Raw genomic sequence first — 27,388 nt, 5'->3', positions numbered from 1 at the left:
CTTGGACACACCCCATCCCCCCCAATCCTGGCATAGATGGAACCCACCACACGCAGAGCTTCCTCCTCTATGGAAGGGTTGCTCAGCTGTCCCCAGCACTGTCACCAACCTCCCTACTCCAGAACCTGGGGAGACTTGTACATGGGTTCTGAGGTGTGCACAGGGAGATGTGGGTGGAGATTATGGTGGCTGCCAGCATGGAAGGCACACCAATAGCCTGTTCTCCCCGCCCCCAACACACACACACAGCCTGCAGCAATGGAGCAGAAAAAATGATAGAACCATGAGCAGTATTATCTTCCACAGGTCCCAGGGGCTGCCAGGCCTACAAGCTCCATTGGCATAGCACTATCAGAGATCCTGAGGGGGCGCCACTGGGGCCAGAGCCAACACAGGGCCTCTGGAGAGATAATCCTGACCTCCTGTGGATCTTTGGGGATATAGGAGAGCTCCTCTCATAGGTCAGGGTATATCTGGGCCTGTTTGCAATCTGTTTCATGCACTAATGCAGACCATTCAACCACTTCGGTTCCTCTTTCCCTCTTCTGCATTTTACCCCAAAGATAAAAGACAAGTTGAAAGAAGAGAAATTAATTTGCATTAAGTGCAAAACTGTTTAGTCTGATTGGCAGAGATATACAACTAGCTGTTCCTCTGTCCCTTCTTCTGGTCTCATTGAATGCACTCAGATGTTAGGTCTTGGGCCTTCACTTCCCCTGGGATGGAATCCCATGGTTCTCCCATTCTTAGATTAGGCTCTGGACTACAGTACACTATGCATCTATTAAGATTATGAGGGAGGTCTGACTGGGTTCATTACCTAAGAATATAAGAACAGTCATATTGGGTGAGACCAATGGTCTTCCAACAGTGGCCAATGCTGCATGCTTCAGAGAGAATGAACAGAACAGGGCAATTATTGAGTGATTCATCCCCTGTCGTCCAGTCCCAGCACCTGGCACTCAGAGGTTTAGGACACCCAGAGCATGGAGTTGCATCCCTGACCATCGTGGCTAATAGCCATTGATGGACCTAGCCTCCATGAACTTATCTAAATCTAATTCTGTTTTGAACCCAGTTATACTTTTGAATCCAGTTATACTTCACAACATCCCCTGCCAATGAGTTCAACGGGTTCACTGTGTGTTGTATGAAGTACTTCCTTTCATTGGTTTTAAACCTGGGCCCTGGTTCTTGTGTTGTGTGAAGGGATAAATAACACTTCCTTATTCACACTATTCATGATTTTATAAACCTCTATCATATCCCCCTTTAGTTGTCTCCTGTTCAAGCTGAACAGTCCCCATCTTTTTAAACTCTCCTCATATGGAAGCTGTTCCATAACCCTAATCATTTTTGTTGCCCTTCTCTGTACCTTTTCCAATTCTAATGGATCTTGTTTGAGATGGGGCAACCAGAATTGCACGCAGTATTCAAGGTGTTGGTATACCATGGCTTTATATAGTGGCATTACAATATTTACTGTCTTATTGTCAATCCCTTTCCTAAAGGTTACTAATATTCCTTTAGCTTTTTTTTATTGCTGCTGCACATTGAGCAGATGTTTTCAGAGAACTATCCACAATGATTTCAAGATCTCTTTCTTGAGTGGTAACAGCTAATTTAGACCCCATCATTTTGTATGTATCGTTGGGATTATGTTTTCCAATGTGCATTGCTTTGTATTTATCAACTTGCCTTCAGAAGCTTGTGATCAGTGGGTAAAATAGGTGACCAGACATCTTTCTCAGAACACAGTATTGTTTAATATAACAGAATGAACGAAGCATAAGCCAAGGGGGAGAGAATTTTAAAACAGAAGGTCTCTCTATATGTCTATCTTACTCTAAAGCCTACTACCCAGTAGTAGTGGCCCAGGCAGTTTTTGCTTCGTCAGCTTCATCAAACAGCCTTACTTTATAGAGTCACTTTTTAACTGTTTAGTGTCCTATTGATCTTTTGGCACCCAGCCACAGAAAAGGAAATCATGTAACTTTGCTGGTGCCTGCAAAACTGTCTTCCCAACGAACAGACATGTTTACTGGGAAGTTGCTTAACTGGCATCATTGCGCTGCCCTAACTGCATGCTATTAAATTAAACCAACAGATGCGTACAGTAAACATTCCAATAAGGCCATGCAGTAACTATCCCAATAGTCAGGTGCTATACAGTATTCATAAATTATTACAGATCAGCCCCACGTGCTTCCCATTGATCATTAAAATCAGGCAAAAAAATTACAAATTCCCAATACCCCTTTCACTTGGCTGGAACAAGTCCCCCCAGTTCATCATTGCAGTGTTGCATTTTCTGCCATTCAGCAGTAATTAAGAGTGTGTAAATGTTTCCATTATAATCTTCTCATTTTGGTTTAAAAATTCACTCCATCCTGGAATCTGGCATAGTGTCTCATCATGAAAGTGAGCCTCCCAAGGGGAGGGTAAGGGTCCAATTTAAACAAACAAACCATCCAACCCACCCTAATCCATTTGGCCACTTTAAAGCTGGAGGTGGATTACCTACGCCATGGGGGAACCTCTCCCATCAGAGTAGGTAGTGTCTACACTGAAGCACTACAGTGGCATAGTGTTGCTCTAGCATTTTAAGTGCAGACATACCCTAAGACTTTAAAAGACATTAGGAAGGAGAGACTTAATGTTCTGAAGACACAGATTTAATGAGCACAGAGGCTTTATTTTCCGTGACATTTTCCGGAGGATTTTTTGCCTACGGGTTTGGCATACAAGCAGATTATTTTAGAAAGGCACTGATATTTAGGAGTCCGCAAATACTCATTAAGAAGACTGACTCCTCTGAAGCAGTTACCGTGCCTGAAAAGTTACTGAAATTGCCATGCACTACAATTTATGGAATAGGTCTTAAAAATTGTGAAATAATCTAGTAGATACCAGTTTTTTTAAATAGTCCCAAAACATATTTATGAAACCCATAATTACAGACACCTTTATTTATGTGTCATTTTTATAGCCCCTTGTATATTTATATGTGCGATCAAGTAAACAAAAGTTGGATGACTTTTCATATCATTAAAGACTTTTTTTCATTTATCATTTTTAAAAAATGTTAAGAATAGACTAGGAAACACACACATTGTTAGGATAATGCTGAAAGCCTTGCTTGAATGTCCAAAACCCAAGAAACAGAACAAAATCCAAAATGCTATCTCCCCATTTTTGGTGCCAATGGGAGAAAGCATAGAACACAAATAGAGGCCTGCAAAAGCCTGGGTGTTCCTAGTCAAATGTACTGTCTGCAAATAATGATGCTTTGCACTCTAGCACCTTCCATCTGTGTTTAGAAACCAAGGGCAAAATTATGTCTAGCTGTAAAGCCAGGAGGGAGGAGCACAAGGACTTCTCACTATCCAAAGTGGAAATTGAAGGCAAGTAGGGGGCAGACAGAGCCCTGCCTCTCTTTGATGTAATGCAATGGCAATACTCTATTTACACCCCATGGAGCTTTCAGAAGCATTGTGCCTGCTTTACAAAGGTCCCCCTGGAGTGGTGGAACTTGGCACTAGTCCCCATGGCAGGCACTGTGCCTTAAGATACAGTGGGACCCTAACAAAGGAAGGTACAAAACATCCACTTGGGTCACTTTACGACAGGCTGGCAGCCTAGAATTAAAAGGGATGGAAACCGACTTCTCCTCCACAGCATGTTTCTGGCTTACTCAGCACCTGTCCCCAGCAGCGGGGGCGGCAGCGGGCCACCTCCTGCCCATGCTCTGCTGCCGGAGACATGGGCCGAGCAAGCCAGAGCCCCTCTCACCCCCGGCATGCTCGGACTCCCTGAGCACAGAAAGGGAGTGTGCTGCCACTGCCTCCCAGCCAGGCTCTCTCAGGCAGACGCAGCTCCGTCCCACTCCCCCTGACCCAGCTACCAGAGAGAGCGGCCAAACACGCAGGAAGTGGAGGGAGACGAGGTGCAGGGAGAGAAGGAGAGAGCCCCTTTTCCTCCCCGTGCCCAGCAGGCCCCTGTGGGGCATTTGACCCTCCATGCCCCCCCTTGATGCCCTTCAAAATAAGCCCAAACAAGCCCAACCTGTTTCAGAGGGAGGGCGATGAGGGTGTTTCTACAAATTCCATATTTTTAGTAGCTCTAGTTTTGCTGCTGTGACAAAGTTCCTCCTCTATCTTGGTGGGTCCTGTGCTTATTGGCGGATTTTCTTGCCTCAGAGATTCACCATGTGGGTTGGGGAACAGACCAGAGACCTTCCCCTCTGGAAGAACCCACAGTCTAGGTCAATTGGGAGGTTTGGGGGGAACTCAGGCCCGCCCTCTACTCCGGGTTCCAGCCCAGGGCCCTGTGGACTGCAGCTGTCTATAGTGCCTCCTGTAACAGCTGCAACTCCCTGGGCTGCTTCCCAATGGCCTCCTCCAAACACCTTCCTTATTCTCACCACAAGACTTTCCTCCTGGTGTCTGATAATGCTTGTGCTCCTCAGTCCTCCAGCAGCACACCCTCTCAGCTCCTTGCGCCTCTTGCTCCCAGCTCCTCACACTCACACCACAAACTGAAGTGAGCTCCTTTTAAAACCCAGGTGCCCTGATTAGCCTGCCTTAATTGATTCTAGCAGCTTCTTCTTAATTGGCTCCAGGTGTCCTAATTAGCCTGCCTGCCTTAACTGGTTCTAGCAGGTTCCTGATTACTCTAGTGCAATCCCTGCTCTGGTCACTCAGGGAACAGAAAACTACTAATCCAGGCCTGGTCTACACTAGGAACTTATGTCGAATTTAGCAGCATTAACTCGAATTAACCCTGCACCCGTCCACACAACGAAGCTATTTATTTCGGCATAGAGGTCTCTTTAAATCGATTTCTGTACTCCTCCCCGACGAGGGGAGTAGCGCTAAATTCGACATGGCCATGTCGAATTAAGGTAGGTGTGGATGGAATTCGATGCTAATAGCTCCGGGAGCTATCCCACAGTGCACCACTCTGTTGATGCTCTGGACAGCAGTCCAAGCTCGGATGCTCTGACCAGCCACCAGCCACACAGGAAAAGCCCCGGGAAAATTTGAATGCCTTTTCCTGTCTGGCCAGTTTGAATCTCATTTCCTGTTTGGACATCATGGCGAACTCAGCAGCACTGGCAACGATGCAAAGCTCTCCAGCAGAGGTGACCATGCAATCGCAGAATAGAAAGAGGGCCCCAGCATGGACTGATCGGGAAGTCTTGGATCTGATCACTGTGTGGGGCGATGAGTCCGTGCTTTCAGAGCTGCGATCGAAAAAACGGAATGCGAAGATCTACGAGAAGATCTCAAAAGCCATGACGGAGAGAGGATACAGCTGGGATGCAACGCAGTGCCGTGTGAAAATCAAGGAGCTGAGAAAAGGGTACCAGAAGACCAAAGAGTCAAACAGACACTCCGGATCCCAGCCCCAGACACGCTGTTTCTACAAGGCACTGCATTCCATTCCACCACTACCCCACCACTGTCCGTGGACTGTGATGATGTGGTATTGTCGACGGCCACTTCCTCGGAGATGTTCGCGGACGGGGAAGATGAGGAAAGAGATGAGGAGGACAAGGCAGTCGACAGCGCTTTCAACGCTGATTTCCCCGACAGCCAGGATCTCTTCATCACCCTCACGGAGATCCCCTACCAACCCTCCCAAGGCAGTAACCCGGACCGTGAAACAGGGAAAACATCAGTAGGTAAGTGTTTTAAACATTTATTTTGAACAGAATAGGAATGGTATCTTAACAATGGGTTTTTCATGATTGCCCTAGGCACTTTAGTTTTTAGTCCTTGCCAGTGCAGCTACTGGAAAATTCTGTCAATATGTCCGGGGATAGAGCAGAAATCCTCTTGGGACATCTCCACGAAGCTCTCCTGGAGGTATTGTGAAAGCCTTTGCATCAGGTTCCTGGGGACAGCGGCCTTATTGCATCCTCCATGGTAGGAAACTTTTCCGCGCCAGGCTAGCAGCAAGTACTCCGGGATCATTGCCTTGCAAAACATGGCGGCCTACGGCCCTGGTGTTTGCTGGCATTCACGCAGCATGTGGTCTTTCTCTGTCTCCAAAATCCTCATCAGAGTGATATCACTCATGGTGACCTGCTTTGAATTAGGGGAATGTTAGTATTGGGACTGATTGCCTGTTCCTTTATATAACTGTAACTGGCGGTTTACAGCCACGTGGTGGAGGCGGGACAGGGACAGCATGCAGGGATCTTTCCCGAGGACAGCCGCGAGGGGGTTGGGATAGGGGCAGAGTTCATGCTGGCTGGACTGCCAGCAGCAGGAACTGGCCAACGCTAGGAGCATTGCTTGGAACGTGAAAGGAGGGCACTGCTATAAATTAAGCTTTAAGCAGCCAAAAGTCTACGGCTTACCATGTCTACCTGCTAGCCGAATTCCGTTGTCTGGCCCCGCTTGTGTGATCTGTACAGCAAGACCCCAGGCACTCAATGGGAAGGCTGAAAATTCAACCTTGTACTGAGTGCGCATGTGATAGATACTGTGCATGGTCTTGTTCACAGAGAAAGACTATATTCATTGTTCGCAAAACTGTATCTTTGTGAGGAATTCACTCCCTTTTTCCCATCCCACAGCTGCGAGTGTCTCCTGAGCTACCCCAGCATCCCCCTCCCAGAGGCTGGCGCAGATCAGGCGACGAAAGAGAAGGACACAGGACGAGATGTTCTCAGAACTTATGGGCTGCTCCCGAGCCGAGGCAGCACAGCAGACCCAGTGGAGGGAGAACATGTCGCAATACCAGCGATCACACAGCGAACGGGAGGACAGGTGGCGGCAGGAAGACCACTAGGCGATTCAAATGCTGCTTGGACTAATGAGGGAGCAAACGGACACGCTCCAGCGTCTTGTAGATGTTCTGCAGGACCGAAGGCAAGAGGACAGAGCCCCGCTGCATTCTATCTCTAACCGCCCTCCCCCGCCACAAAGTCCCATCCCCCCTTCACCCAAAGTCCCAAGAAGGAGGGGCGGCAGGGGCCATGAAAACAGTCACTCCACCCCTGCAGACTGCTCAAGTAGCAGAAGGCTCTCATTCCCAAAGATTTGATAAGTCCTTTCCTTCACTCCAAAAGCACCTCACCCAAGCCCCCGTCCCAGTTTCATCCCCTAACTGTGTAGTTGTTAATAAAAAATACATTTCTGTTAATTACTGTTTCCGTCATGTTCTTTTAGAGGAGAGTGTATTTGAAGGGGGGAAGGAGGTTGGTAGAGGACAGTCACCTTTACCAGGGTACAGACACGGGGGCAGGTTCAGCAGAAGGTCACACATACATTGCAGTCACTAGGCACCCTGGTCAGTCTGGGAGGTGGTTTTCATGTTCTGTGTGGGGGGGCTATGTGAGTTTGTGGTGGGGGAGGGCAGTTACAGATCTTATGCAGCGGTCCTTAGCCTGGATGACAGAGCCATGCAGCAGGGGATCTGTAACCGCCCTCCCCCGCCACAAAGTCATATAGCCCCCACACACAGAGTCCCGAAAAGGAGGGGTGGCAGACTCCGTTAAAACAACCAGTCCACTACTGCAGACCACTCTAGGAGCAGGAGCCTGTCATTCCTTGAGTTTAGAAGCGTCCTTTCCATCACTACACCTGCTCCCCACCACAGTCTGCGTCCCAGTTTCAACACTTTACCACGAAATCCTTAATAAAGAAAACGGTGTTAATGAACAAAGTTTCATTTATTTTATTTTTAAAGGTGTGTTGGAAGCGGGGGGAAGGGGATTGGTAACTGGAGAGGATAGTCAACATTAACTGGGTAAAGAAACGGGGGCAGGTTCAGCTTCTCTTTAAACAAACTTAATAGTCACAGGTTACCCTGCTCATTCTGGAACCTAGCTTTCAAAGCTTCCCAGATGCACAGCGCGTCCCGCTGGGCTCTTCTAATCACCCGGCTGTCTGGCTGGGCGTAATCAGCAGCCAGGCGATTTGCCTCAACCTCCCACCCCGCCATAAACATCTCCCCCTTGCTCTCACAGAGATTGTGGAGCACACTGCAAGCTGCAATAACAATGGGGATATTGGTTTCGCTGAGATCAGAGTGAGTCAGTAAGCTTCTCCATCTCCCCTTCAGACGTCCAAAAGCACACTCCACCACCATTCTGCACTTGCTCAGCCGGTAGTTGAAGAGTTCTTTTTCACTGTCCAGGGCGCCTGTATAGGGCTTCATGAGCCAGGGCATTAGCGGGTAGGCTGGGTCCCCGAGGATCACTATAGGCATCTTCACATCCCCAACAGTTATTTTGTGGTCCGGAAAGTAAATACCTTCCTGCAGCCGTCTAAACAGACCAGAGTTCTTGAAAACGCGAGCATCATGAACCTTGCCCTGCCATCCAACGTTGATGTTGGTAAAACGTCCCCTATGGTCCACCAGTGCTTGCAGCACCATTGAAAAGTAGCCCTTTCGGTTAATGTACTGGCTGGGCTGGTGGTCAGGTCCCAGGATAGGGATGTGAGTTCCATCTATAGCCCCACCGCAGTTTGGGAATCCATCGCGGCGAAGCCATCTATGATCACCTGCACGTTTCCCAGGTTCACTACCTTTGAGAGCAGTAGCTCAACGATTGCGTTGGCTACTTGCATCACAGCAACCCCACGGTAGATTTTCCCACTCCAAAGTGATTCACGACTGACCGGTAGCTGTCTGGCGTTGCAAGCTTCCAGAGGGCTATGGCCACTCGCTTCTGGACAGTCAGGGCTGCTCACATCCGGGTGTCCTTGCGCATCTGGGCAGGGGACAGCAACTCACAAAGTTCCAGGAAAGTTCCCTTACGCATCCGAAAGTTTCGCAGCCACTGTGATTCATCCCAGATCTGCAGCACTATGTGGTCCCACCAGTCCGTGCTTGTTTCCCGGGCCCAGAATCGCCGTTCCACAGCATCAACATGACCCATTGCCACCATGATGTTCACGGCGCAGGGTCCCGTGCTTTGTGAGAGGTCTGTGCCCCTCTGAGACTTAATGTCCTCACCGCACTGCTATTGCCTCCTCACCTGATTTCTCAGCATCTGCCTCTGAAAAAGGTGGATAATAAGGTGCGAGGTGTTGACAACGGCCATAAATGCAGCGATGATCACAGCAGGCTCCATGCTCACAGTGCTGTGGCGTCTGCGCTATCAATCACCAGAAAAGTGCGCGAACTGATTGCCCGCCGGCGCTTTCACGGAGGGAGGGTTGAATGACGACAGTTACCCAAAACCACCCTCGACACATTTTTTGCCCCAGCAGGCATTGGGGGCTCGACTCAGAATTCCAATGGGCAGCGTGGACTGCGGGAACTGTGGGATAGCTGCCCACAGTGCACCGCTTCCAATGTCGACGCTTGCCCCGTTAGTGTGGACTCACAAAGTTGAATTACTGTCCTTAGTGTGGATACACATGTTCGACTTTGTAATATCGGTTCCACAAATTCGCTTTAAGTAAAATCGAACTACTCTCGTAGTGTAGACATACCCCTAGTGACCAGTATATTTGCCCTCTACCAGACTCCTGTACCCCACTGGTCTGGGTCTGTCACATAGCGTACAACATTAATTTACACATTAAAAATATTAAAATAATACATATGTGTGTATTTACATTATTAAAAAAAGGCCATCCTCGCTCTTTCCATCTTCCGTGGTCTCTGTTGCCTTAATGTGGTACATTCCCTTGTTGAACTGTTGCAGCATATCCTGGTGTGGGGGAAAAAATTGGAACATAAGATATGTCAAGTGGGCGGGCCAGAAAGTTCATGAATTTGGATGTGTTTTCTTAGTTGAATGGGAGTGGGGATAGGAGGATTCTAAAATTCAAATGATGTCACCGTCACGTTGACACCAGTCAAGCACTAAAACCACTCCTACATCCATTTTTAAACCACTCCTACTTCAACTTTGTGTTGAAGTCATCTATTTCAAAAAATAATTTTGTCCCTGCATCAAAACACACACAATAACTACATACTCAAAATTACCATGTTGTTAAATGCATGTTGATAAATGCAATTTGAAGTTGATAAATGCAAAGTAATGCACATTGGAAAGCATAATCCCAACTATAAATATAAAATGATGGGGTCTAAATTAGCTGTTACCATTCAAGAAAGAGATCTTGGAGTGATTGCGGATAGTTCTCTGAAATCATCCACTTAATGTGCAGCAGCAGTCAAAAAAGCAAATAGAATGCTGGGAATAATTAAGAAAGGGATAGATAATAGGACAGAAAATATCATGTTGCCTCTATATAAATCCATGGTACGCCCACATCTTGACTACTGTGTGCAGATGCGGTCGCCCCATCTCAAAAAAGATATATTGGAATTGGAAAAGGTTCAGAAAAGGGCAACAAAAATTATTAGGGGTATGGAACGGCTTCCATATAAGGAGAGATTAATAAAACTGGGACTTTTCAGCTTGGAAAAGAGACAGCTAAGGGGAGATACGATTGAGGTCTATAAAATCATGACTGGTGTAGAGAAAGTAGATAAGGAAGTGTTGTTTACTACTTCTCATAACACAAGAACTAGGGGTCACCAAATGAAATGAAAAGGCAGCAGGTTTAAAACAAATAAAAGTATTTCTTCGCACAACACACTGTCAACCTGTGGAACTCCTTGCCAGAGGATGTTGTGAAGGCCAAGACCGTAATAGAGTTCAAAAAAGAACTAGATAAATTCATGGAGGCTAGGTCCATCAATGGCTATTAGCCAGGATGGACAGGAATGATGTCCCTAGCCTCTGTTTTCCAGAAGCTGGGAATGAGTGACGGGATGGATCACTTGATGATTACCTGTTCTGTTCATTCCCTCCGGGGCACCTGGCATTGGCCACTGTCGGAAGACAGGATACTGGGCTAGATGGACCTTTGGTCTGACCCAGTAGGCCCATTCTTATGTTCTTATGTATCATGCTTTCCATTTACATTATGAGCTCCCCCGTGATTTAATCAGTTGTTGCCTTGTTGACAGAGCTAGGTGATATTTTTTGGCCGAACCTTTTTTTAGCAAATTCTGCGACACTGAAATGAATTTGTCTCTTCAGCCAAAATCTGAAAAATTAAAATGTAACATTTCAATGATTCAGCCTGAAATTACTTTTGGTTTCAAAATTTCCTTTAATTTTATTTTTTTAATTGAAAATATTTAAAAATAGTCAAAATTGAAATGAAATATTTTGATTTTGTCAAAACAAAACATTTTGTACGCCCCCCAAAAAATGATGCTTTGATTTACCAAAAATTTCAAAATGTTTCATTTTCACTCTAACCCTACACTAATTTTTTTTAAACTGAAAGATCCATTTTACCCACAGCTCTACTCATTGAGCCCGACACTGAAAAAACAAAGCAGATGACCGCCTTTGCCTCTACACAGAATTTTATCCATTTGTCAAAAACTTTCACTAAAAATTGCACATACAAACTTTAATACCTAAGATACTTGGATGAGGAGGATGATTTAAGAACCTATGCAGAATAAAATATTCATGCAAAGGTTGGAGAAAAATCTGGACTTCCATAAAGCTCTGTGCAACCCATAAAAATCAATATATTTTAACAATTCAAGAGTACCTGGAATGTCTGTCTGTTTCTCTCTCTTTGTTATAGACATATATAGGCACATATATAGGCACATCTAAATAGCAATCTTTTCCTGCTGAGCTAAATAATTCCCCCAACTGAAAAACATAATTAGAGACAAAGCTACTGTAGAAACATAGAGTAAGTATAACCGTTAAGCCGGATCATAACATTGTGACCATTAAACTAAACCAGAAAATATTCATGTCATAACAAACTATCAAATTTGCTAGCACAGAATAAATAGTAGACATACATACATACACCATCATCCACATTTATGTTATAAAGATAAATAAGAGACCAGCCCAAACTCCCATTAAAATCAAAGGAAACACTACCATTTATTTCAATGGAGTTTAGATTGGGTCACAAAATGCTAAAGCGAATCCAAGGGCAGATTTAAGGTAGTTTGGGTGCTGATCATTTAAAGTTTTTCTGTTTAATGGTCTGTGTATGTGAACTGAATGAGTATTAGGTTGGTGACAAAATTATATATGGAATCATTTCTCGTGATTTCCATATTTTTTTATGCGTGGGATTTTTAAGGATGTCTTTGATGGTACCTCTTATCTTCAATTAAACTTAGCAACTTTTGGCCTGATTCTGAACTCACCCCAGTTTTAAATTCAGTCTGCTTAAATCCTAAATATAGATGCACTTAAACTGGTTTAGCCACAATGTTGTCAACTCTTGCCATTTTATCATGAGTCTTGCAATAATTTTGTTTTCCTTAAAGTCCCAAGTGTTGGAAATGTATGAATACCTGAGCATCTCAGCTTTCATTTACAAAAAAAATTAAATCCCTAGTCTTCATGATCAGAGAGTGCTTAAAAATGTGATCCCAATGTGGCCTAAACACTCAAAAATCTGAAGGCAAATAAAAAGAAACCAAAATGTATTAAGTTTCAGAGTGGCAGCCGTGTTAGTCTGTATCAGCAAAAAAAAAAAAAAAACAACGAGGAGTCCTTGTGGCACCTTAGAGACTAACAAATTTATTTGGGCATAAGCTTTTGTGGGCTAGAACCCATTTCATCAGATGCATGAAGTGAAAAATACAGGAGCAGGTATAAACACATGAAAGGATGGGGGTTGCTTTACCAAAGGTGAGGTCAGTCTAACAAGATAAATCAATTAACAGCAGGATACCAAGGGAGGAAAAATAACTTTTGAAGTGGTAAGAGAGTGGCCAGTTACAGACAGTTGACAAGAAGGTGTGAGAAACAGTAGGGAGAAATTAGTATTGGGGAAATTAAGTTTAGGTTTTGTAATGACCCAACCACTCCCAGTCTTTATTCAGGCCTAATCTGATGGTATCCAGTTTGCAAATTAATTCCAGTTCTGCAGCTTCACGTTGGAGTCTGTTTTTGAAGTTTTTTGTTGAAGAATTGCCACTTTTAGGTCTGTTATTGAGTGACCAGAAAGATTGAAGTATTCACCTACTGGTTTTTGAATGTTATGATTCCTGATGTCAGTTTTGTGTCCATTTATTCTTTTGCATAGAGACTGTCCAGTTTGGCCAATGTACATGGCAGAGGGGCATTGCTGGCACATGATGGCATATATCACATTGGTAGATGTGCAGGTTCTATCAAGTATCACAAAGCCCTCCATACACATTGGAAGACTTGGTCCTTTGTGTTCATAATTTGTGTTTTTCCATGGACAAAATGTATTCTGATTTATAATGAATGATCTGTGGTGAAATTAAGGGCTCTGCAAAGGCACCTGTTGCATGAACCTTTTTCAAATCTTTTAATGCTGTTACTAAATGATTTGACACTGCACAACAGTATGTTTTAAAGACAGGCCACGGTAGATTATGTCAGCTGAGTCAATAAATGAAAGTGCAGTGCACACTTGGTAATTTTATCTACAATCGACATATTGAGGAAACCTTTTTTTCTCCTTTAATCCACAGCTTCTGCCTTCTTTGTCCCCCTATTGATGTGATCAACTGCGCTTACTCCAGCCAAATCACGAGAAAAGGTTGGCCTCGCTCTTTTTGTTCCTTTGAATTTTGTGCTGGCCGACACAGTCGTCAATGAATTCATGGGCTGGCAGTGCCTCCAACGTGGGACTACAACTATTCTGACACAGCACAAAGCTAATACACAGTAAAAGTAAAACCAACCCTCAACTTCACTAGGGCCAGCTGCCCAAACAAAGGAATGTCAGAACTGCTGGAGGAACTACTGGGATGTGGGATGTCAAAATATTAATCCGGTCTATTGCGAAGTTTGGGAGGGAGGGGTATGCCTTTCAGATAAGACCCCAGAGGTGGCAGCATTTCAGGAGTGCATTGAGTAATTCCCATATGGGTGTTGGAGCAGTTGGGGATGAAAGTGCTATATAGAACAATAGAAATGTAGGACTCAAAGGGACCTGGATAGGCTTATCTAGTCCAGTCCCCTGCAGGAAGGCAGGACTAATCCCCAACAGGTGTTAGATATTATATCATTTCCAGATGTAATGTCAACAGGCCCCGGTCATCGGTGCCTGGGATCAAACCTGGGATCTCTGGAGCTTAATGCATGAGCCTCTACTCCCTTTCTAAAACAGAGGAAAAACGTGATCCAGGAAACTACAGGCCTGTTAGTTTAACCTCAATTGTATGCAAGGTCTTGGAACAAATTTTGAAAGAGGAGGCAGTTAAGGATGGAGATTAACAGTAATTGGAATAAAATACAGCATGGTTTTACAAAAAGGTAGAACATGCCAGACTAACCTTATCTCCTTCTTCGAGAAGACAAGTGATTTTTTAAACAAAGGAAATGCAGTAAATCTAATCTACCTGGATTTCAGTAAGGCATTTGATATAACCCTATATGGGAAATTATTAAATTGGCGATGATGGGGATTAATATGAGAATTGAAAGGTGGGTAAGGAACTGATTAAAAGGGAGACTACAATGGATCATACTGAAAGGTGAACTGTCAGGCAGGAGGGAAGTTATTAATGGAATTCCTCAGGGATCTGTCTTGGAACCAGTCTTATCTAACGTTATTATTACTGACCTTGGCACAAAAAGCTGGAGTGTGCTAATAAAATTTGCGGATGACACAAAGTTAGGAGGTATTGCCAATACCGAGGAGGACTGAAATATCATACAAGAAGACCTGGATGACCTTGTAAACTGGAGTAACAGAAGTGGGATGAAATTTAATAGTGGAATGTCTAAGATCATGCATTTAGGGACTAACAATAAGAATTTTTGCTGTAAACTGGGGACATATCAGTTGGAAGTGACAGAGGAGGTGAAAGACCTGGGTGTATGAGTTGATCACAGGACAGCTATGAGCCACCAATGTGATGCAGCCATTAAAAAGATTAATACAGTCCTAGGATGCATCAAGCGAGGTATTTCCAGTAGAGACAGGGAAGTGTTAGTACCATTATAAAGGGCACAGGTTAGACCTCATATGGAACAGTCTGAAAATAGGAAATGTTCAAAAACAAGGTGGGGGGGGGTAATTAATTTTGAATGAATTCCACCATGTGACTAATGTCAACCAGCCAAAATCAGCAACAAAACCCTCCCCCGCAAAAAACAAACAAAAAAATTCATACAACAACCAACAGACTAAACTTCTTCTTTGCAAGTTTCTGTTGCAATGTTTTGAAAAAGTGAATATTTGGGGAAAAAATGATTTTTAGAAAATGGTGGTTTTCAGTCACATATTTTTTCATATGAACACTTTCCACTAGCTCCAATAACAACCCCTTCTGGAGCGGATATACAGTAGAACTTCAGAATTTCAAATACCTCAGGAATGTTTGTAACTCTGAAATGTTTGTAACTGAACAAAACATTATGGTTGTTCTTTCAAAAGTTTACAACTGAACATTGACTTAATACAGCTTTGAAACTCTACTAGGCTGAAGAAAAATGCTGCTTTCCCTTTATTTTTTTAATAATTTAAGTTTAATTTTGCCTTTTTTTGTTTGTTTGTTTGTTTGTTTGTTTGTTTTCTGCTGGTCTCTGCTGCTGCCTGATTGCGTAGTTCTGATTCCAAATGAGGGGTGTGGTTGATTGGTCAGTTCGTAACTCTGGTGGCGTTCATAACTCTGAGGTTCTATTGTAACTTGCATCCTATCCTAGGTGTTCCTCTACTAGCAACAAAATGCAACAAATATATGAAGCGATCCACTCTAAAATGCAAACAATAAGCATGTTTTCCAAGTCTGAGATTCTTCTGGGAATTTACTGTGTTTCACTAGAAAATCTTTTGCAACCCCAAAACTTTCACCACAATTAGAGCATGAAATTTTGTTTGTATTCTGACATGTGCCTAATTTAGCAGCAGTTATGTGATTGTAAACTCATTGCAGAACATACAGTATGATTTAACTTAACACTTCCAAACATTTTACTCTATGAAGGTATTAAACACAGCAATACTGTGAAATTGAAGGCTATTTTGTCTGTGAACCTGTATCACTCCATAGTAAATCATTTCTAAGCTCTTTTCTCCACTCTTCCCTTGCACCCTCTATAATTTGTGACTGATTTTGGTGTTCATGGAAGCACAATTTCTTTTCTCCCCAGGATGGAAGATAAGAACCTCTTCCTTGCTTTATTTCTCTGCTCTATTTTGCTTTCAACTGCCTATTCACACATGATCTTTGAGGAGAACAGAGACGCCAATCTGGCAACCAGCAACAAAATGAAACTCCCAGATCTCCCACCCATCTCTATAGTAGGTTAGTAAAATGCTATTTGGTGGCAAGCTGAAGCTCTTTGCAGAAAACAGCGTGGTTATAAATTAAGAGGGTGCATGTTGACATCTGACTAGAAAAGGGGTGGGCAAACTTTTTGGGCTGTGGGCCACATCTGAGTACGGAAATTGTATGCAGGGCTAGGGCAGGGGGTTGGGGTGCTGGAGGGAGTGTGGGAGGGGGTGCGGTGTGCAGGAAGGGGTTCAGGGCAAAGGATTGGGGCACAGGAGGGGTGTGGAGTGTATGAGGGGGCTCAGGGAAGGAGGTTGATGTGCAGGAGGGGTGCGGGGTGCCAGGGCCGGCTTTAGGAAGTGCGGGGCCCAATTCGAACAGTTTCAACGGGGCCCCAGCAGGGATGACTAAAAAAAAAAGCCACTTAAAAAGAACCCTTTCATTTCTTCCATGTATTATTTATTTTCCATGACTGTATAAATAATAACAAAATTATATATTACATACATTGTGTCATATATTAATTAGCTGATGTTCACTTTCATATTAGGAAAATAATTTATATTTTGATAGTTGTACAACTGATTTTCTTCAATAATGTTTATTTTATTAAAATTCATAAAATATTTCCTTATTAATATAAAATTGTGCCCTCTTCCCCTGCGCCTCCCGGCCCGCGGAAACAAACCCTGCTTCCCCAGCGCCGCCTCGCCGAAACAGCTGTGGGCCGAAAACGTAAGGTTGGCGGGGGGGGGGGGGGGGGGGGAGAAACGGCACACATAGGGTGACCAGATCACAGCAGTAAAATAGGGCCTGACCCTTCCCCGCTCGGCCCCACCATCAGACCCCTCTTCACCCCCTAGCCCCCCGCTGGCTTGCTGCATCCATCCTAGTCAGTCCCTCACCCACCACTTGCCTCCTTTCACCTTCTCCCTCCCCTGCCAGAAACCCCCATGCCCACCCCTAGAACCCCTGCTGGCTCACTGCTTGCCTCTTTACCCACCCGCTGCTTGCCCACCCACTCGCCGCTCACCCGCCCCCCCAAGTATAAAGCCTCATTCAAAGACCCAGGGGTCACTATATTACTGCACATAGCAGTCAATCAGTGCAGTTGTAGATAAATCGCTGCATTATGCATTTTTGTATAACTTTTATATGACTTTGCATTGAACCTTGGTAATGTTATAGCTGGCCCCTAAGGTAGTATAATTAAGGTAAAAGAAAAATGTCTTTTTGCTAGAAGTAGAATAAGATCTTCCCCCCACTTTGTAATCAATTGACCTGTTGAATGAATGAGGTGTGAATGAGGAAGGTGTGGAAGGCAGGCACTTCCAGACAGCTGCAACCCTTGGAGAGGGACTGGGAGCCAGCCAAGGAGAGCTTTGCCCAGGGCTGGGTGGGACAGAGTTTGGGTGCAGGCTCCGGGCTGGGGCATGGTGTGGGGTGCAGGATGGGTGGAGAGGTGCAGGCTCTGGGAGGGAGTGCGGAGGGGTGGGTGCAGCCTCTGGGACAGAGTTTGGGGGCCGGAGAGGGGGTGGTGGGTGCTGGGGGGGAAGGGACTGCCATCACATGTGGCTTCCTTCCTCCCCTGCTGCCCCTCACCATAGCCTCGGTGGGGGATGGGGCTGCCCCTTGCCCAGTGTTTGCAGGAGTGGTGGCTGGGGGGAAACCCAGTCAAACTCTGGTTTTACTCTTTCATTGATGGGTCACTTTAACCCCTTACAAGCCCCTTCCCGCCTCTCTCACCCCCCTTTTCTACTGGGCTTGTTTGATCTTTACGGTGGAGCCAGATGAAAACCACAAACCCCAGCGAGAGCAACAGGCTGGAAGACTAGACTGAACCCACCACCCACCCAGCCTAGTCCATCCCAGAGCCCAGGACTGAGGACAAATGTCCCCCCACCCCCGGGCCACCTGCTTCCACTCCTGGCCTCTCCTAGCGCCACCAGCAATTCTGTGTGGCTGCATCAGGTGAGATTTCAACTGGACCCCCACTGCTAAATTCACCCCTGTTTTGCGACCACTCTGCACCAAGAGCACCTTCCTTCCCTGCCCTAGAGCTGCTGGATGGCTAGAAAGCTGAGCTGGGTGTTTGATCGATCCAGAATATTATCGTGGCCCCCCCAAAAAAACTTAATGTCCACACAGCTTGAGGGGGGATATTCCTCCCCCCCAAAGCCGGTCTATTTTATTGTTGCAAGGCAAATGAAGGAGCCAGAGTTTAATGGAAATATTCAGCCCCTACAGTGGTCTTGCCGCAGGGGAAGCAGAGTTGATGGGAAGGGAACTGGTTTGGATAGGAGCCCCCGTCCCCCTCCTTTGCAAAATAAGTTGGGGAGGGGAATCAGATCACTCCGTGCCTCAGTTTCCCCTCTCTCAGGGGAGGGGGAGAGATAAAAGTCTCAGCCTGACGTGTTGCAGACCTTTCACATTCTCCCCTCTGGATGTATTTGATTTCCTCCTCCAAACGTCCCTCTCTCTCTCACCTGGAATTCACAGCATTGAGTACCGGCTCCGGGCTTTCTTCCTGGGTTACATGATCCCGAGTTTAGTTTTGAAACAGACACAGGCAGGCACAAACTCACCCTCAAACAGCAACACCACCGAAAACCACAAAACCAACCCAATATTACAAACCTATGGGGAAATCAAAGGGTCAAACACTCACTGACCGGAGCCCCAGCAGCTGCTCAGGTGAGTGAGGTCCACACTGCAGAGATTCCTGTCTCCCGCTGGACCGGAAGCCCCCTTGGTGTCTACTCCAGGTGAGTGCTGGCGGGAGGGGAGAGGAAGGCTGCAAAGCACATGTGCGTTCTCCCCCGCTCCCGACCTGCAACAGCCACCGCTGCCTCTGCCTCAGCCCCTTGCTGGCCAGCGTCTCTCGTTGCCTAGCAGCAACAGCTGCTGCTTCCCGGAGAGCCACAGAGCTTTGCTTCAGGCAGGGACACTGCCCGATCTGGGCGGAGCCCTCTTAGGGGCGGGGCCCAATTCAGGGGAATCGGTGGAATCGGTCTAAAGCCGGTCCTGCAGGGTGCAGCAGGGGACTCAGGGCGGGGAGTGGGGGTGCAGGAAGGGTGCAAGGTGCAGGCAGGGGACTTAGGGCAGGGAGTTGGGGGGCAGAGTGCAGGAGGGGTTCAGGCTTACCTGAAGCGGCTCCGGGGTGGCAGCAGCGCACACTGGGGCCAGGGCAGGCTCCCTGCATGCCTATCCTGTCCCTGGCCCCGTGTCGCTCTAGGAAGCACTGCGGCCCCTGGGGGAGGGGGAGCAGAGGGCTCCGCGTGCGCTGCCCTTATTGCGCCTCCAGGTACCTCCCCCAAAGCTCCCATTGGCCGCAGTTCCCCATTCCTGGCCAATGGGAGCTGCGGGGGGTGATGCCTGGAGGCAAGGGCAACGCACGGAGCCCTCTGCTCCCCCGCCCAGGAGCTGCAGGGATGTGGAGCCCGGCCACTTCTGAGAGCAGCACGGGGCCCGTGGCGCCATGGAGGGCAATCCTGTGAGCCGGATCCAAAGCCCTGAGGGGCCGTAGTTTGCCCATCCCTGGGCTAGATGGTCACAATAGCTCTTCGGGCTTTGCAATCTAAGAATTATTAACCTGGTGTAGCCATAAAACCAAAGTGAGTGCAAACGGGGTGTGAATCATGCTCATTATTGTTTAATAGCACTTGTCACTCACTTTACACCAGTGTAAATTACTACAGAGGGTGCTGGGCAGTGGAGAATTGGGTCCTCTCAAGTCAGGATTGAGGCACATTGGCAGGGAAGGATCTGGGGGGCTCATCCTGTTGCTGCTGGGCTATACAGAGGAGCAAGCATGTGCTGATTGATACAGCAAAGGGCTGGGAGTCTGGAGCTCAGGATTCTGTTCTGGCTCCGCCACTGACTCCCTCTGTGACCATGAGCAAGTTACCTCACCACTTCCCTGTCTGGAAAATGGAACTAATAATGCCTGCCTCAGGAGGTATGTTGTGAACCCTAAAGATGATACTTAGAGGGCTGCACATTTCATTGCTCATGTAGTCTGAGCTCAGTGTTATCCCAACTTTTTATGCACAAATGGAGGCCCAGAGGACCCCCGCTAGCCTTAGGTTCAAAGTTACAGCAAACAGAGGTAAACACCCTAGCAAAAGGTACATTTACAAGTTGAGAAAACAAAGATAAAAACTAACACGCCTTGCCTGGCTGTTTACTTACAAGTTTGAAATATGAGAGACTTGTTCAGAAAGATTTGGAGAGCATGGATCGATGTCTGGTCCCTCTCAGTCCCAAGAGTGAACAACCCCCAAAACAAAGAGCACAAACAAAAGCCTTCCCCACACCAAGATTTGAAAGTATCTTGTTCCCTTATTGGTCCTTTGGGTCAGGTGTCAACCAGGTTACCTGAGCTTCTTAACCCTTTACAGGTAAAAGGATTTTGGTGTCTCTGGCCAGGAGGGATTATAGTATGGTACACAGGAGGGCTGTTACCCTTCCCTTTATAGTTATGACATGGGTTAAGAAAAATATTTTAACTGACCTATTGTTCTCAAATCCCAATTCAATTACAGTAGAAAAATTACAAAACAGATTTGATTATGGATGGTCCTCATCAACAAGCAATATCGGGTTTTCATAAATGGCCTGCAGCGATTCTACTTTGGGTATCAAATCACATCTCTCAAGCTAAGCAGGGTTGGACTTGGTTAGTGCTGATTGAATGTGCAATTACTGGGACTGCACACAAATTGAATCAATGTGCTCACAAGGGACCACCATTTGCATGCAGATTTTGGAATATGTGGATGACATTCTTGATCACCTATATTTTCAATGGAAGGGTTACCTCTCATACACAGTATACATCCTGACTTTACTAGGACCGTCATATTTTTTCATTTGATGAATTTTTCACGGTGCCTGACATGTCCCAGATTTTCATTTCATCAGCCAAAACATTCATTATTATTTTCTTATAATTGCAAGATGTAAGTTCCAGACACCCTACAGAACTGAATGGAATTTGCTCTGAGCATATGAGGAATAGTCATTCCAGCTGAACACTGATTCAAGTGAAAAAAAAAGTCAAACAGGCGTATATGGTATCAGAACTGTTCATTTTCTCAGAATAAATGTTAATGGCACTTGTTCAGTGTTTCATGATAAACTTATTCAGACACTGGAAACAATCCTTCACTCAGACAAATATGTCCACATTTGTCATATTTGCTGTTAAATCAGAACAGGCAGTAGCAAGACCAGCACATATTTAAAGCAAAATCATGCACTTTTGCATGTTGTAGAAATATTTCATAACCCTAAAATATGATGTTGTAAAAACACCCAGTATTTTATTTTGAAAATATAACCACTTTAATTAACCTTTGTATTTGTACAAAGCCACAATCTTGATTGGGGTCTTTGGGCACTACATGCTTAAACAGTTTCACCTTCCTCCCTGTGCAATGGCAGTTTATAGTGTCACTTCTGAAGAATGCGGTGACTTTAGACCTGTCAGCTTTGTCTGTCATTCAGGCTTGTATCCACTAGGTGGCTCTCATTTTCAAAAGGAGCTCAGAAGGGCTGTTAATCATGCATGGAGTAGTTTATGAAGCTATCAACTCCCAAACAAACTTCCTTTTGTGTATTCCCTGAAGAGAAGCTATGGGAGCATGAATTACAGAAGAGATAACCAGAGCAGAAGTTAGTATCAGCAAGAGATCCAGCTTAAGAGGTTGAAATGGCTGAAGGCAGCAAATGTGAATTATGCAACATTTAACATTCTTACATTATAAGAACATTGAGGTTGCAAAGCCAGGCACTCATAAATTAGAAAATGCCAGACATAAGATTGCCCGTGCAACCTTAATTTGCCCCCACTCTTATACACTATCCCAGTGAAGTGGGCTAGTGAAAGGAGTCCTTGCTCCCACTTCTTTTACCCACAGGCCTGCCTGACCTCAAGGGCTCCTCTTCCACTCTCCTGTGTTGCTGAGTCTTGGTAACCCCAACAAGGCGCGCCCAGGATTCCTGGGGGGCTCGACCCCCAACCTTGTCATGGTCACTTAGGGCAGGGGCTAGGGCGCCCCCACTCTGGGGTGCTCTCTCTGCACTGGATGATTGACCCACTGATCATTACATACAGTTCAAAGCAAATACAATTTATTAAACAGCAATCAATTTAAAAAATAAGGAAAAAACAGGAAAGGTTAAAGGAAAACCCGTCACCCTGCTCTCTGGCACAGGGGCATCACAACCAGCATCTCTGGAATGTAAGTGAAGTTCAGTCTGTTCCTCACATGTCCCAGGCCTCTTTCTCAGGCTCTGGCTGTGCTGCAGGGATGCTGTGGGTCAGACACTTGCTCTGGTGGTGGCCACACGCCCTCAGGCTCTAGGTGGCAGGACCCTTCTTCCCAGTGTCGCCTCCGCCCCATCAGGGTTATGATCCCCCTCCAAGTCTGGCCTGCAAAGCCTCTTGGCTGCAGGCATCTCCCTGTGCTGGGCCCACTGCCCAGGTCCCCCTTGCTCTCCCCAGCTGCTCACCGCACCCGGCTCCGGACTGCTCTAGCCTCAGCTCCAACTGCACTTGCCTCAGCACGGCTGCTGCTGCTGCTCTGCCTCCAGCTCTCTGGGCTGCATCTCTGGCCCCTCTGGTGCTGGTTGCTGCAGCTCTGCTCCCAGCACAGGTCTGCTCTGCGGGCTGCTTCTGTGACTCTGCTCCCAGCTCTGACCTGCTCCCTGGGCTGCTTTTCTGGCCCCTCTGGACAGAAGCGGGAGGTTTGTATAATTTTTGGTGGTGCCCAGAATGGCTCCAAGTCTCGCCTCCCCCCCCACCTGCCTAAGGCTCTGGGAGGGAGTTTGGGTGTGGGAGGGGGTTTGGGGTGCAGACTCTGGGAGGGAGATTGGGTGTGGGAGGGAGTTTGGGTGCTGGCTGTGGGCTATGGGCTGGGGCAGGGGGTTGGGGTGCAGGAGGGGGTGTGGGCTCTGGGAGGAAGATTGTGCAGGAGGGGGTTTGGAGTGCAGGCTCTGGGAGGGAGATTGGGTGCGGGCTCTGGGCTGGGGTGGGGGGGTTGGAGTTCAGGAGGGGGTGCAGGGTGCAAGCTCTGGGAGGGAGTTTGGGTGCGGGAGGGGGTTTGGGGTTTGGGCTCTGGGCTGGGGCAGGGAGTTGGGGTGTGCGAGGGGGTAAAGGATGCGGGCTCTGGGAGGGAGTTTGGGTGTGGGGTACGGGCTCTGGGCTGGGGTTTGGGGTGCAGGAGGGGCTGAGGGGGTGTGTGGCGCTTACCTCGGGCAGCTCCCAAAAGTAGGGTTACCATACATCCGGATTTTCCTGGACATGTCCGGCTTTTTGGTCCTCAAATCCCCATCTGGGAGGAAATTCCAAAAAGCCGGGCATGTCCAAGAAAATAGGGAGGGGTCGTGGGGCTTGGATCCAGGCTGGAGCCGCTGGGGCCGGAGTCGGCGCCGCTCGGCCAGAGCTGGGCCGGAGCCACTCGGCCAGAACCGGGGCCCAAGCCGAGCCGGACCGGAGCCGCTGGGACTGGGGCTGGGGGTGCTCGACCGCTGGCCGGCGCCACTCGGCCAGGGCCAGTGCCCCAGGGCCCGAGCCGAGCTGGAGTCACCGGGGCCGGGGCCAGAGCCACCAGGGCTGGGACGGGCTGGAGCCACTCGGCTGGAACCGGGGCCGGCGCCCCAGGGCCCGAGCCAAGCCGGGCATGCCAGGGCCAGAACCGCTCGGCTGGGGGGGCCAGACTGGGCCATGCCTCCTCGCGCCCCCCCCGCCACTGCCCCAGCCCCAGCTTACCTGCTGCCTGCCTGTTTCAGGCTTCCCACGAACATTTGATTCGTGGGAAGCGGGGGGGCGGGGGAGGAGCAGGGGGCGGAGCGTTCAGGAGAGGGGGCAGAGTTGGGATGGGGACTTTGGGGAAGGGGCGGAGTTGGGGCAGGGCTGGCGCCCCGTGGAGTGTCCTCTTTTTGTTTTTTTAAAATATGGTAACCCTATCAAAAGCGACCAGCACACTTCTATGGCAGCAGCTCCTAGGTGGGGTGTGCTGGGGGGTCTCCGCGCGCCGCTGCCCCCCAGGCACCACCCCCGCAGCTCCCACTGGCCACAGTTCCTGGCCAATGGGAGCTGCAGAGTCGGGGCGGGGGCAGCGCACAGAGACATACACCCCCAGGGCTGCAGGGACATGCCACCCGCTTCTGGGAGTGGCGTGGAGCGAGGGTGGGCAGGAAGCTGCCTTAGCCCCACTGTGCTGCCAGTGGTGGCTGGGGGCCCAGGCAGGGCTGGGGGGGGAGACCCGGCCCCAAACAATGGTGGAGCTGGGCTCCCGGGCCCTGAATATTCCTGGAGCATGGGCACCACGGGCCCATATAACTCACCGCCCCTGCTTCTGGATCTGGCACAGCTCTAGCCTCTGCTCCCCAGCTCAGCTTGGGCCTCTGCTTTCTCCTTACCTCGGCCCCACTCTGTCTGACCCAGGCAATTCCAGTTCACACGGAGGACAGGACCCCCCCCCCCCCGGCCTCCTGACTCCCTGATTAGCTGCCTGCCCTGTCAATCAGGCTGACCTGGAGCATTGGCCTCTCCCCATTGTTCCTGTCAGTCTCAGGGTCCTGATTTCCCTTCCCTCCCCCTTCCCCTTCCTTTTGGTACTGGGAACTAGCCAACCAAAACTGCTTTTACAACAAGCTGCATGTCACACCTGACGGAGACACCGCCACCACCCCACAGAGCACTGTGGATACCTCCAAAGAGCCCAAGACACAGATCCCTGCTGTGGAAAATGAGGAGGAAGAGGAGGGTGGTGGACATGTGACGGAGGATCCGGCTATGCAACAAGCCAGGACCTGTTCGAGGCTCCACCTCAGAGTAGCCAGTCCTGGCAGCCAAGCACGGGCAAGCCCAATGAAGGGGCAGGAATCTCAGGGAAATGTTTAAATGTACAGATGGCACCCGACTCCAGCTTACCAGGATACAGGTATCAACTTTTCATTAATTTACTTGTACTAGAAGAGGTAGCGGTAAAACAGACAGAAGTAGAGTTGATATCTGCTTTTCATTCCCCTGTAGGAGTAGACCGGGGGGTGAGAGGGGGATGTGGACCAATTTTTTTGTGTACATAGGGATGTCCCTTGAATCCTCCTAAGAGACCTCAATGAAACTTTCAAGGAGATACTCTGCAATCCTCTCATGACGGCTTCTAAGAGGGAAGCTTTATTTCTTCCTTGGCAGTAGGACACTTTCCCATGCCAGTCCATGATGACTTCAGCAGGCACCATTGCAGAACACAGACTAGTGGCATATGGGCCCAGGTGGGACACCAGCAGCAGCTGTGTTCTCTGTGCCTATGTTACCCTCAGGAGGGAGATACCAGCTAAAATCAACACTGCCTGTGGGAAATGGTGCCAGTGCTCAGTTCCAGTGCCCTTCACTTGTACCCACAGAAACTGAGGTTTCATGCAGGCAAACAATTCCTTCCTCATTCCCACCATGGCCCTACTGGGCGATACGTACCATGGCTGGGCTGTGCAGACGAGCGCCAAGGCTGAAGGGTCAATAAGCAAGTCTTGTTTAAAACTTTAGGGGAGCAAGGGATGGGAGTTCTGAAACTTAACTTTCGCTTTCTGTTGTGACTATAAACACAATGATACCTCTGTGTGTTTTATTGGCAGCTGCTGCCATTGCGGCCTCAAGGGATTCCCCCCTCCCCACCCATGGAATGCCTGACCATGATACAGAGGAGTAAGAAGAGGACCCAGGCAAGATATGTTCTCAGAGATCCTGCAAGCCAATGCTGCATCAGACCAGGAACAGAGGGCCTGGAGGATGACTATTTCAGACACTATGGAGAAGGAAAGAGCGGAGAGGAGAAAGGCCCGGGAGTCCCAGCAGGAAAAGGACAGGGAAATGCACCAGGACATAATGGGGCTTCTCCAGCAGCAAATACAGATGTTACAGACTTTTGTTGACCCGCAAGTTCTGTAAGCACAGGCTCCCCTCCCTTTGCAGTCAACCAATAATTCTGCCATAGCATCTCTCTACACCCCCTAATATTCTTCATGGCTGCATCTGTACCCCTACTACTGCACTCTGGGCAACAGTAAGGACAATCACAATTTCACATACATGCAGGGCCGGCTCCAGGGTTTTGGCTGCCCCAAGCAGCCAAACAAAAAAAACAAAAAAAAGTTGCGATAGCGATCTGCGGCAGCAATTTGGCGGGAGGTCCTTCACTCCGAGCAGGAGTGAGGGACCGTCCACCGAATTGCCACCGAACAGCTGGACGTGCCGCCCCTCTCCGAAGTGGCCGCCCCAAGCACCTGCTTGGTAAGCTGGTGCCTGGAGCCAGCCCTGCATACATGCCCTGTGAGAGCCACGGTTGCTGTGCCTGTAGCATAAATGGACTGAAATTGACATGAATGTTCTTTCCCTTGTTAAGTTCTGTTCTTATTTATTAATAAATAAATAAAAACTACTCAAATAAATTATTACATTTTCTTTTAAATTGCACATATTTTTGCATTGCTTTTGGTACTCAATACAATTCTATTTTTTGGAAATTAATTCATCATCATTATTACACCACATATGCCGCACAATGCCTAACAGTATTGAAAGCAACTATTAGTTATTGTACAGGGCAAGAGAACTCATAGGGCCAGTGACAAACAGTGTAATAATTATTAATGTTCAGCAAGCATCACAACACTAATAGCTGCATTAACAGACAGTGTTATATTCATCAATGTACACCAAGCACCACACAATTCCTGAGAGGCCCCCAGACTTCAGAGCCAGGTAGAATGCAATCCACCACACCACATTACTGTTGATTGACTCTTAAAATGCTCTTCCCTAAGCCACATAACTTCACACTGAGCTCTTCTAATGGACCTTGTGTCTGGCTGTTCAAAGTCAGCAGACAGCCACCCCACCTCTGCCTTCCACACCGGAGGCAACTTGTCCCCCTTTGCCTCACAGATATTATGCAAGATACAACAGGCAGCTATAGCCATTGGGATATTTTTCTCACTGAGATCCAATCTTGTCAGTAAACACCACCAGCGGCCCTTCAAGCTACTGAAAGCACATTCAACTGTCATTGAATGTTTCCTCGGTACTGTCGAGCTGGCCCCTGTATGACTTCATGAGCTTAGGGAGCAAGGGATAGGCTAGATCCGC

The 27,388-nt window shown here is 47.6% G+C and overlaps 1 protein-coding gene across 1 annotated transcript in view; it reads left to right on the top strand.

Annotated features, from left to right (window-relative positions):
- ASIP (agouti signaling protein) overlaps positions 1-27,388 on the top strand; it is a 45,382-nt gene that overhangs the window by 4,008 nt on the left and 13,986 nt on the right. Inside the window, exons 2-3 of the mRNA XM_034787345.1 lie at positions 13,483-13,550; positions 16,112-16,266. Of these exons, the coding sequence (XP_034643236.1) occupies positions 16,113-16,266 (154 nt within the window). The 5' untranslated portion in view covers positions 13,483-13,550; position 16,112. The remainder of the gene's footprint in view (positions 1-13,482; positions 13,551-16,111; positions 16,267-27,388) is intronic.

This window comes from Trachemys scripta, chromosome 12 (genome assembly GCF_013100865.1).
Source record: "Trachemys scripta elegans isolate TJP31775 chromosome 12, CAS_Tse_1.0, whole genome shotgun sequence".
In the NCBI taxonomy this organism is placed as follows: domain Eukaryota; kingdom Metazoa; phylum Chordata; order Testudines; family Emydidae; genus Trachemys; species Trachemys scripta.
The sequence above is the reverse complement of the archived record's forward strand: the minus strand, read 5'-3'. Positions and strand labels throughout refer to the sequence as shown.